General features: G+C 46.0%; 1 protein-coding gene across 3 annotated transcripts in view; it reads right to left on the bottom strand.

Annotated features, from left to right (window-relative positions):
• The window catches only part of ATRX (ATRX chromatin remodeler), a 453401-nt gene that overhangs the window by 399496 nt on the left and 41574 nt on the right, over positions 1–12331 (bottom strand). For all 3 annotated transcript variants that reach the window (XM_030208839.1, XM_030208838.1, XM_030208840.1), the window contains exon 2: positions 4626–4738. In XM_030208839.1, coding sequence (XP_030064699.1) covers positions 4626–4738 — 113 coding nt within the window. The remainder of the gene's footprint in view (positions 1–4625; positions 4739–12331) is intronic.

Consider the following 12331-nt stretch of genomic DNA (forward strand, 5'->3'; position numbering starts at 1 on the left):
ATTTCGCCAGGACAGTGACTAGGACAGTTTCATTACTGTGATGGGGCGGAATCCTGATTGTGAGTCGTGTAATATTGAAAACTTGTCCATGTATTCCGTAAGCTGTTTGGTTACTAGGCTTTCCATTAGTTTGACTACTAGTGGGATAGACGCAACTGGGCGATAATTGGTGAGGTTGTTTGTGTTTTTCTTCGTGTCTTTTGGTATTGGGGTGAGTAGGATGTTACCATGTTCCTCGGGGAAGAGACCTTGTTGTAATATGAAGTTAAGGTGGGATGTGAGGTCTGCTATGAAGCGGCCGGGGGCGGATTTAAGTAGATGACTGGGGCATGTATATAGTTTGCAGCAGGAGTTGGCGAATCTACGAGTTGCTTCTGTAGCTGCTTCAATGGTGAGGAGGGTAAATGATGTCCAGATGCGGTCAGCTGGGTATCCACCAGGGATCAGGTCCAAGTCGTTGATGAAGTTTTCAATATCGGAGTTGTTCTGAGGAAGTGTGCTGCATAATTTTATTATTTTTTCGTTAAAGTAGATAGCAAGTTTATCTGCGGGTGGGATGTCTGTATTGGTTGTGGTGATAGGGGTGGTATCTAGTAACTTATTTACGAGTTGGAATAGTTTCTTCAGATCTTTGTAACCTGGTCCTATTTTAGTTTTGTAGTATAACCTTTTGGTTTGTCTAATTGCATATTTGTATTTTCTATGTATTTGTTTCCATGCTTTGAGTGTATGTTCATCTTTTATTTTTTTCCATGCTCGTTCAAGTTTCCTGGTTTGTGTTTTGAGTTTTTTTAGTTCATCATTGAACCATGATATCAAGTTTTTTCTTCATGATGTTCTACGCTTTCCATCTTTGCAAAAAGATTTGTATGTTAATACCTTTCAAGAATTTTAAAACATTCGTTTCATAGCTCCCCTATCCTTCCTTTTCTCTAGGGGGTATACCGTACATATTCAGATCTTCAAATCTCTTCTCATGCCTTTTGGCACAAACAACATACCATGTATGTCACTTTTCTCTGAACCACTTCAAGTCTTTAGGTCCTTAGAGAGATAAAGCCTGCAAAACTAAATAATACTCCATGTGGGGTTTCACCAACAACTTACATAGAGGTATCAACACCTCCTTTCTTCAGGCCACGATGAAGCGCTGCGCTCCACATGCCGCGATGGAGCTGCGCTCAACCAGAGGAGCTGGAGTTGCGCTTAGCATGCGGCGATGAAGCCCAACATGCGGTAACGGAGCCGCACTCAAAATGCGGTGAAGCAAGCTACGCTTATCCTGCAGCAAAGGATCGGTGCTCAACATGCGGCGAAGACGCTGCGCCCCGGATGCTGAGAAGGAGCCGTGCTCCACATGCCGCTAAGAACACCCGCGAGGGAGCTGCGCTCAACTTGCAGTGAAGGATATGAGTACACCTCGCCTAGATCCAAAAAAATAGCCACCTAATAAGGTGCTCCCCGAAGGCCAACAAAATAGAGCCCAACTTGTGGAAATGTAACCCAGGCTCTGCACTCTCCGGACCCAGAGGGACCACACATAAGGAAGAGAAATAAATCTCCTGAAAGAGGCAGGAAAGTGTTACGGAGCTGTAACACTCAGAACATAGGGAGGAAAAATAGCCATACGGCAAAGAGTTAACTGAGATAGAATCCCAGTACCAGTCCAAGGTACAGCATCTGGATATTCCCAGTCCAGGGACCTCAGAACTGCCATCCTGCCCGGCCTGCACATCCAGGTGGAAAGTAGTAAACCCTAAACACCTTAGAGTACTTAAAACAGGATGCAAGAGACAGGGTAAGAAACCCTCAAACACAACCCCCTGAAAAAAGCAGGGATTAACCTGATCCACCCCAGGCTAGTGGTCCCAAGGAAGCCGGCTGACTCAAGCACAGGACACTATAACCAGAATCTGCAAAGAATACCATGGACTACTAGCAGGTAGTACTCCGAAGAGAACAGTGTAGGTCAAGCAGCCGAGAATGCCAGCAGCAGAACCGCAGCAACTAGGCTAGACAAAGACAGTTATCTCCAAGCAGAGAGAGAGAGAGAGAGAGAGAGAGATAAGCCATCCAAAGTGAATAAAAGGGAAAAGAACTCCCATAGATCACCTCATACAAGATACGGTCTCCGGCAGACCTATCTAGATGACAATCCCACTCTGTGATATTGGCCTAGTAAGGCCCTACAGAAGAGAAAAATGCAAAGACAGAATGTCTTCCTATAGACTGTCAATGTCGCCACGGCCCAGAGTCTGATAGCTGAGGTGAGAAAACTGCCACTACAAAGGACACCGTCCTGCTCACCAATGCTGGATGCCAGTCCCAAACTGAGACCCTATCCCAGCCTAAATAATAGAAAAATAAGGAGGCCAGAATGGTAAAGATAGAAGTTCCTCTAGAGCAAAAAATCCTCAGGCCCATAAAGAAGGAAAATCACAAGATGACAGCCCCACAAGGCACCCTGATATCTCCTCAAGGGAACAAAAGGGTACTCCTCCTGAGATCCACATACCTGATTGAAATGCTTGACCTGAAGAGAAGGCCACCACACCAGAAAAGAACGGCATGCCTTAAAGGCCTTGTCCCATAGAAGGCCCATCCACGTGACACCCCTGGAAAAATAACACCAGTCATGGAATAACCCGATGCCAGTGCTGCCAAAAACGGATGTCAGGCCTAACATGCAGGACGAAAAGAGTCAGAGTGGGAACAGAACCTGGGACTCACAGATGACATCACACTGCACTGTGCACTAGCTTACAGCTTAGTCTTCTATAGAGGTGAGTCGAACACTCAGGTACAACCTATCTGGAAAGAACGCAATATACCAGCCCTGCAAAGAGCAACATGTCAAACATGACAAGAGGGAACATTCCTTCCCTATGAGAAACCAGACAGCCGTTCTGCCAGAGGAAAGGATGAAAATTCTGAACATGAGATATCCCCAGTTCTAACAGGGAACCAGACGTCCAGAATGGATGACATAAGAAGGTAACAGACCTGTGAGGACCGAAGCCCAATCTGAAAGTATATAAGATGACAATAGTCCTGCCAGACAGCAAGATTGACCAATCTGAGTAACATAACATGAAAACTGTCCTACTAGAGGGCAGCATGCGTATTCTGGACCGCGAAACTGAAAGGAGCCAACAGTGTTGCGCTGAACAGGGAACTCTAGCACAAAATGGCGTCCGCGACAGCGAAATCGCGCCAAAATAAGCCCGGAAAGTCCTACCATCAGAGTCCTAAAAATATGCTCCCCTGCCAGTTTCAACCAGCAAAACAAAAACACATCCACAGCGAGGGCCCCGCAACACGTTCCCCGCAGCACTCCAACAGCAAAGGAAAAAACTGACACTCAACAGTAAGGAACAAACAGAGCCCCAAAGGGGGGTTTACCGTGGTGTTAGAGCTGAACAGCCCTTATTCCCTCTGCTCTGCTGATGTCCGTTTTCTTCTCTGCTCTTCTTCTGTCTCTCTTTTTTTTTTTTTTTTTGTTAAAGGCAGGAGTTGCAAAGATAAGCAGCATCTGAGCGCCCAGGAGAGTTACCAAGCCTGGCGACATACAGGGGGTAGGGGAGGGACCTGGCACCACCAGGTGTACCCCTTACTGGCTCAACCTGGCCACGAACCCCTAGCTCAACTAATCCTGAGGGAACAGGCTAGGAGCAAATCTCAATCCAGAGAGCTGCAAAGGATATGTCTATCCACCTGCTGAGATAGAGAGAATACTGAGACTAAGCTGGCTGCACAGGTCTACATATACCAAGAGTCTGAGGTTCTCTCCATCTCCACCTGCTGGTAGAGGGACATAACCCCACTCGTCTCTGGATTGATCTGTGGGACGCTATGGAAGCTTTGTTAAGCTTGTTATAAGCTCCGGACCTGGCAACAGCACCACATTACAGTTGTGAGAATTAATGGCCTGCTTGTCCTCGGAGAAACCAGGTTACATAATGCTTTAAATTTAGTAGCTGGGTGAGAACCAAAAAGGCTGAAATGCACAGAAACTAAGGGCCCTGCTTACTAAGAAGCGTTGTAGGCACGTTAGTGTTTTTAATGCGTGTTAACCATATACGTGCCTACAATATCCCTATAGGCGCCTACACGGTTAGCGCATGCACTAATTTTAGGCGCGTTGAAAATACAATTGCGCCTTAGTAAACAGGGCCCTAAATTACAAGGTCTATGCAGGCAGGTTGGTTGTGGCCAGGTACTATCCTGCAATGGTGGGACCCTGTTCAGGTAATTCCCTCACTAGGTTTAGTAGTTTATTTAGATTATTAAATTCTGCTTAAGAACAGGAAGGTAGATGCTCAATTAGGAGATTGTCCTTTTGATCACACGTGGCACTACATAAATTTTAAATAAATAACACTTCTATCATCTAACCACATACCAGAGACAGAACAAAATATGACTAATGAACAATATTCTACAAACAGTCCAGTTTCCAAAGTAGCCATATGGACCAAAATAACAAGGCAAGCTGAGATTTGCCAAATGGTTTATTTACTACTACAAATCATTTCTATTGCAATCATCTGCATTATTATGGTCAGTAGTGGTTTGGTTTCTCAAACCAAGTATTGTATGTGTGTGCTGAACAGAATATTTCTTACCTAAAACGTTGCTCACAGATTGCCCAGTTGGAGAATTTGTCTCTTCAGAATCTTCAGAAGAGTGAGCCAAGAATTCATGAAGCTTCTGAACAAGAGCATTCAACTTGCTTTCACTGTCAAACACACAAGTATGCATCAGTTCAAATGACAGGGTATGCTTTAAAAAACATTGTAACATTCATCTCTATGTATACTACATAGCATCTAATTACATACATCACAATGTACATACAAGTATATAAGTACATAAGTAGTGCCATACTGGGAAAGACCAAAGGTCCATCTAGCCCAGCATCCTGTCACCGACAGTGGCCAATCCAGGTCAAGGGCACCTGGCACGCTCCCCAAACGTAAAAACATTCCAGACAAGTTATACCTAAAAATGCGGAATTTTTCCAAGTCCATTTAATAGCGGTCTATGGACTTGTCCTTTAGGAATCTATCTAACCCCTTTTTAAACTCCGTCAAGCTAACCGCCCGTACCACGTTCTCCGGCAACGAATTCCAGAGTCTAATTACACGTTGGGTGAAGAAAAATTTTCTCCGATTCGTTTTAAATTTACCACACTGTAGCTTCAACTCATGCCCTCTAGTCCTAGTATTTTTGGATAGCGTGAACAGTCGCTTCACATCCACCCGATCCATTCCACTCATTATTTTATACACTTCTATCATATCTCCCCTCAGCCGTCTCTTCTCCAAGCTGAAAAGCCCTAGCCTTCTCAGCCTCTCTTCATAGGAAAGTCGTCCCATCCCCACTATCATTTTCGTCGCCCTTCGCTGTACCTTTTCCAATTCTACTATATCTTTTTTGAGATACGGAGACCAGTACTGAACACAATACTCCAGGTGCGGTCGCACCATGGAGCGATACAACGGCATTATAACATCCGCACACCTGGACTCCATACCCTTCCTAATAACACCCAACATTCTATTCGCTTTCCTAGCCGCAGCAGCACACTGAGCAGAAGGTTTCAGCGTATCATCGACGACGACACCCAGATCCCTTTCTTGATCCGTAACTCCTAACGCGGAACCTTGCAAGACGTAGCTATAATTCGGGTTCCTCTTACCCACATGCATCACTTTGCACTTGTCAACATTGAACTTCATCCCAGATAATTATCTTTCTAATTTTCTCTACAGTTCAGCCATGAACTGAATGAAAATTTGAATTTTGCATTTAAAACTTAAAAAGGTATATATAAATATTTAATGTAATTAATGCAAACATTTATTTTTGTTACTTATTTAAAGCTTCAAAAATTTCTATGTAATGCAAACATTTATTTTAGTTATTTGGATTTACTTCACACCTTTCTCAACAGTAACTCAAGGTGAGTTACATTCAGGTACTCTATGCATTTTACTGTCTCCAGACGGCTTACAATCTAACCCCTGTTTACAAAGCCATCCTAGCCGCTACCATGCACTAATGCCAGCAAAGCCCATTCACTCTGAATGAGCTGTGTCGGCACTGCCACGTAGCTTAGTAAACAGGGGGGTTAATTTGTACCTGAGGCCCAAGGTCACAAGAAGCTCAGCAGTGGGATCTTAACTGGCTTTCCTGGTTGTCAGCCCAATGCTCTAAGCACTAGGCTACTCCACATAAAATCCAAATCACGGGCTAGCCAGGTCTGCTATCCACTGACATACAGAACCCCTCATAGCTCCTTATGGAGAAGGGGTACTGCATTATGGAGTGGAGGAGTGGCCTAGTGGTTAGGGTGGTGGACTTTGGTCCTGGGGAACTGAGGAACTGAGTTCGATTCCCAGCACAGGCAGCTCCTTGTGACTCTGGGCAAGTCACTTAACCCTCCATTGCCTGCCGCATTGAGCCTGCCATGAGTGGGAAAGCACAGGGTACAAATGTAACAAAAATTAAAAAAATTAAATAAACCTCTAGTGGCCATACCAAAGATCTAATATTGCAGGGTCCTGGAAGGAGCATAGCACCATGCTGAAGAAACTACTGCAATAACTGGAGTAAGAAGAGAGATTTAACAGAAGGAACTAGCAAAAATTTCTAAGAGCAAGAGAATATTTTTCCCTTAAGTGTTTCTCACTTACTTTTATTTTTTACTACTTTGCTTGTCCCTTTTTTTGTTTTTTAATAGATTATGAGTTCTGCCTCTTTGTGTGGTTTAACCGATAGCTTATGATATACCTCCTGCCATAATTTTGATTTTGTACTGAATGGGATTACTTTGAACGAGTGCTTTTGAAGACTATGAAGCTTATTTTGAAAGGTGAAATTTAGTCATACTTGTTCACTTCCTCTCCTCTAGTCAGGCTTTACTGTCCAGAACTATTGCTTATTATCCCTACCTAACAGCAGAGAGAGAGACATTAATTTTTCCAGTGACATCATTGGTACAAGTGGGCTGGTACTCAATGGAAAACTCAAGTATGACTCTGCCAAAGCAGTGGAGGTTCCAGAATACACACATACTAACATAGCATAGTAACTTAGTAGATGGCAGCAGATAAAGACCTGTAAGGTCCATCCACAGTCTGTCCAACAAGATAAACTCATTACATAAGGTATGATGTGATACTTCATACATATACCTGATCTTGATTTGTACTTGACATTTTCAGGGCACAGACTGTAGAAGTCTGCCCGGCACTATCCTTTTTCTAAAACTTCTGAAGTTGTCATCGAAGTCCCTGAAAAGCTCCACTCCAACCCATCAAATCTATTCAACCACAAACAGGACACAGACCATAGAAGTCTGCCCAGCATTGGCTTTTCTTCCGAATTACCAGTGTTGCCACCAAATCTCCTGCTAAGCTTCTGTGGATCCATTCTTTGTAAACAAAATTGTTACCATTTTCATGAGGACATTCCAGGTATCTACCACCCTCTCAGTGAAAAGATACTTACTGACATTATTCCCGAGTCAGCCCTCCCTTCAACCTCAATTCATATCCTCTAGTTCTACCACCTTCCCGACTTTGGAAAAGCTTTGTTTACAGATTAATACCTTTCAAATATTTCAACGTCTGTATCATATCATCCCTGTTTCTCCATTCCTATAGGATATAGATGTTCAGGTTGTCAAGTCTCTCCTCGTACGTCTTGCTAAGCAAACCCCATATCATTTTTAACGCTTTTCTTTGAACCATTTCAAGTCTTTTTACATCCTTAGCAAGATACGGCCTCCAAAATTAAGGGAAAATTAGGTTCTTACCTTGGTAATTTTCTTTCCTTTAGTCACACCAGATGAATCCATTTAACTGATGGGTTGTATCCGCCTACCAGCAGGTGGAGATAGAGAACACTGAAAAACCACAGTGACCCTTTGACGGCTAGCCCCCTTCTGCCTTCAGTATTTGAAATTTCCAAAGCAGAGTGAATCATAAAGATAGAATAACATAAACGTTCCTCACAGCGAACAAACGCCTCAGAACCGGAGCAATAACCACACAAAGGAGGGACATTCTCAACCTCCTGTAATAGAACAGCATGTAGAAATTCTGAAAACTGGTTTCCAACTTCTCCCGATGAGATACAATATCTGCATGAAAGATCTGAACAAAAAACAGTCAGACAGAGAGGGATCATGGATTCATCTGCTGTGACTAAAGGAAAGAAAATTACCAAGGTAAGAACCTAATTTTCCCTTCCTTGTCATCAGCAGCAGATGAATCCATTAACTGATGGGATGTACAAAAGCACTCCCTACGTAGGGTGGAACAGGCCACGCTGCGCGCAAGCACCTGCGCTCCAAACTGCGCGTCTTGCTTTGCTGCAACATCCAGCCTGTAATGCTGGGCAAAGGAGAGCTGAGAAGCCCAAGTAGCCGCACAACACATCTCTAGAAGAGAAAGTGCACCCGTGTCAGTCCACAAGGAAGACATCTCCCTCGTGGAATGCGCCCGCTTCAGGCGGAGACCGTCCTGAAAGCAGATACGCAGAAAAAATGACGTCCCTGAGCCAACGGGCTATAGTGGCCTTAGACGACGGACACCCACGTCAAGGACCTGTCAACAATATAAAAAGGTGATCAGAAGTCCTGAAGTCATTTGACATCTGTAGATACTGCAACAGAGCCCTGCAGACATCCAAAAGATGCAAATGCCCAAAGGAATCCAGAGAGTCTTCCCTAGAAAAGGAAGGAAGAAAAATGGGCTGGTTCAGGTGAAACGCTGAAACCACTTAGACAGGAAGGAAGGCACTGGTCGCACCGTTACTCCGGACTCGGAGAAGTGTAGAAAAGGGTCTCTCGACAAGACAGTGCCTGCAGCTCAGATACACGTCTAGCCGATGTCATGGCTACCAAAAAGACTGTCTTGAGAGTCACATCCTTCTTCGAAGCTCGCTTAAGCGGCTCGAAAGGCGAACGCTGGAGAGCCTTCAAAACCAGCCCCAGCTTCCAGGCCGGACAAGGCAATCGCACGGGAGGACTGAGCCGAAGCTCCCCCCCTGAGAAATCGGACAATGTCGGGATGAGCAGCAAGGGATAAGCCCGAGACTTTCCCTCAAAAGCATGCCAATGCTGCCACTTGAACCTGCAGGGAATTATAAGCCAGACCATTTTGTAAACCATCCTGCAAAAAGTCCAGTACCGGCGAGACTGTAGCCCGTGTAGGTGTGATCGCCTTTGAAACACATCACGCCTCAAACTTGCGCCAGATACGAGCATAAGCTGCGGAGGTAGACCACTTGCGGGTCTGCAAGAGAGTACAGATGACCTTGTTAGAGTAGCCCTTATCTCTCAATTGTGCCCTCTCAAGAGCCAGGCCGTAAGACCAAATCGGCAGGGATCCTCCATAGTCACCGGACTTTCAACCAACAGGTTCAGCAGCAGAGGAAAAGGAAATGGAGCCTCCACCATCATCCGATGTAGATACGCATACCACGGACGCCTTGGCCAGTCTGGAGCGATAAGAATCACCAATCACCGGTGCAGTCGAATCCGCAGGAGGGCTTGCCCTATCAAGGGCCAAGGAGGGAACACATACAGGAGGCCCGAGGGCCAGGGTTGAGCCAGTGCATCCAACCCCGCCGAGCAAGGATATCTCCTTCTGCTGTAAAAGCGAGGGACTTTTTTGGCGTTTGTACTTGACGCCATTAGATCCAATCCGGGAGTCCCCCATTTGGAACAAATCTGAAGAAAAACTTCTTCTGCCAGCTCCCATTCCACCAGGTCGATTTGATGCCTGCTGAGAAAATCGGCTTGCCCGTTGCTCTGACCTGCGATGTGAACTGCGGACAGCAGATGCAACTGAAGCTCGGCCCAGTGGAAAATCTGAGCGGCCTCCGTGGCCAGGGCCCTGCACTGAGTGCCGCCCTGACGATTGATGAAGGCCACCGCTGTCGTGTTGTCTGATAGAAATTGGAGAGCAAGCCCCTTCAGAGTCTTGTGGAAGGCCACAAGAGCCTGGAATATCTCTCTCAGTTCCAAGCGATTGATGGACCACCCCACTTCCACAGGTGTCCACTGACCCTGAGCATAGCTTCCCTGGCAAAGAGCTCCCCAGCTCGAAAGGCTGGCATTCGTTATCACCAGGCGCCAAAAAGGAAGCGCGAGTGGCATTCCCTGTCGCGGCATCCTGTCGGAGAGCCACCAATTCATACTGTGCCGGGCCGCAGGGAGCCACGTTAGTCTGCGTTGGTATTCCTGGGAGACCGGCGACCATTGTTGGAGCAGAGCAATCTGCAGTGGCCTCATATGAGCTCTCACCCAGGGAACCACCTCCATGGTGGCAGTCATTGACCCCAGAAGCTGGACAACATCCCAAGCTCGAGGGCGAGGCATCCGCAGGAGCAGACGGACCCATTTCTGAAGCTAGGAGGCTAGGGCTTTTCAGCTTGCAGAAGAGACGGCTGAGGGGAGACATGATGAGGTATATAAAGCAATGAGTGGAGTGGAACAGGTGGATGTGAAGCACCTGTTCAAGCTTTCCAAAAATACTAGGACTAGGGGGGGCATGCAATGAAACTACAGTGTAGTACATTTAAAACAAATCGGAGAAAATGTTTCTTCACCCAACGCATAATTAAACTCTGAAATTTGTTGCCAGAGAACGTGGTGAAGGCGGTTAGCTTGACAGAGTTTAAAAAGGGGTTAAACCACTACTAAATGGATTTGGGAAAAATCCACAATTCCAGGAATAACATGTATAGAATGTTTGTACGTTTGGGAAGCATGCCAGGTGCACTTGGCCTAGATTGGCCGCTGTCGTGGACAGGATGCTGGGCTCGATGGACCCTTGGTCTTTTCCCAGTGTGGCATTATGTGGTCGGGGAGAAAGACAAACCCCGAGGCCGTGTCAAACCAGACCCCCAATACTCGAGAGACTGAGAGGGGGTCAGGTGACTTTTGGGTATATTGACGACCCAGCCCAGAGTCTGCAGGACTGTAACCACTCTGGCTGTGGGCAAGACGGCTTTCGTCTGCCGAATCCGCTCTGATGAGCCAGTCGTCGAGATAAGGGTGAAACCTGACACCCTCTCGCCTGAGAAAGGCAGCCACCACCACCATTACCTTTGGAAAAGGTACGGGGAGCTGTGGCAAGGCAAAAAGGCAAGGCCCGAAACTGGAAATGTTGGTCCAACACCGCAAACCGGAGAAACCGCTGATGCGGAGGCCAAATAAGAATGTGCAAATACGCTTCTTTTATGTCCAGAGACGTCAGAAACTCTCCTGGCTGTAGCGCCGCAATGACGGAGCACAGGGTTTTCATGCGAAAGTGACGCACTCTTAGGGCCTCGTTGACTCTTTGTAAGTCGAGGATCGGTCTGAAAGACCCGCCTCTTCAAGGCACCACAAAATAAATGGAGTAGCGACCCCAGCCGCGTTCGGCGGGAGGCACCGGGATCACCGCTCCGAGGTGCAGCAAGACTTGCAAGGTCTCCTCTACCGCCACCCGTTTGACGGCACCGAATTCCAATCGGTAACCTTCTCTGATCAGGTCCAGGACCCACTGAGAAGTAATCTTGATCCACTCCTCGAGAAAGAGGGAAAGACGTCCTCCTACTGCAGGAATCGAGGAGTGGACCGGCACCCCATCACTGTGGAAGACTCCCCTGATCTCTTGGCCGAGGCAGAAGCGTACTAAATGAAATAGCAACCTTAAAGACAAGAATATCAAGAAGACAAAACTCGATACCATGGTTCAAAGACGACTTAAAAAAACTTAAAACACAACCCAGGAAACTTGAACGAGCATTGGAAAAAGAGAAAAGATGAACATACACTCAATGCATGGAAACAAATACATAGAAAATACAAATATGCAATGACAGACCAAAAGGTCCTACTACAAAACTAAAATAGGACCAGATTATAAAGACCTGAAGAAAATATTTCAACTCGTAAATAAGCTACTAGACACCACTCCAATCACCACAACTAACACAGACATTCCATCCGCAGACAAACTTGCTAATTAATTTAATGAAAAAATAAGAAAATTACGCAACACACTTCCTCAGCACAATACCGACATCAAAAGCTTCATCAATGGCCTGGCCCTAACCCCTGGTGGATGCCCAGCTGACCATATTTGGTTAACATTTACTCCTCTCACCACTGAATCAGTTACACAAGAAACTCATAGGTTCGCCAACACCCACTTCAATCTGGATGCCTGCCCCAGCCATCTACTTAAATCCGCCCCCGACCGCTTCATAGCAGACCTCACATCCCACCTAAATTTCATGCTACAAGGTCTCTTCCCCGAGGAATATGGTA

This window comes from Microcaecilia unicolor, chromosome 7, assembly GCF_901765095.1.
Source record: "Microcaecilia unicolor chromosome 7, aMicUni1.1, whole genome shotgun sequence".
Classification (NCBI taxonomy): domain Eukaryota; kingdom Metazoa; phylum Chordata; class Amphibia; order Gymnophiona; family Siphonopidae; genus Microcaecilia; species Microcaecilia unicolor.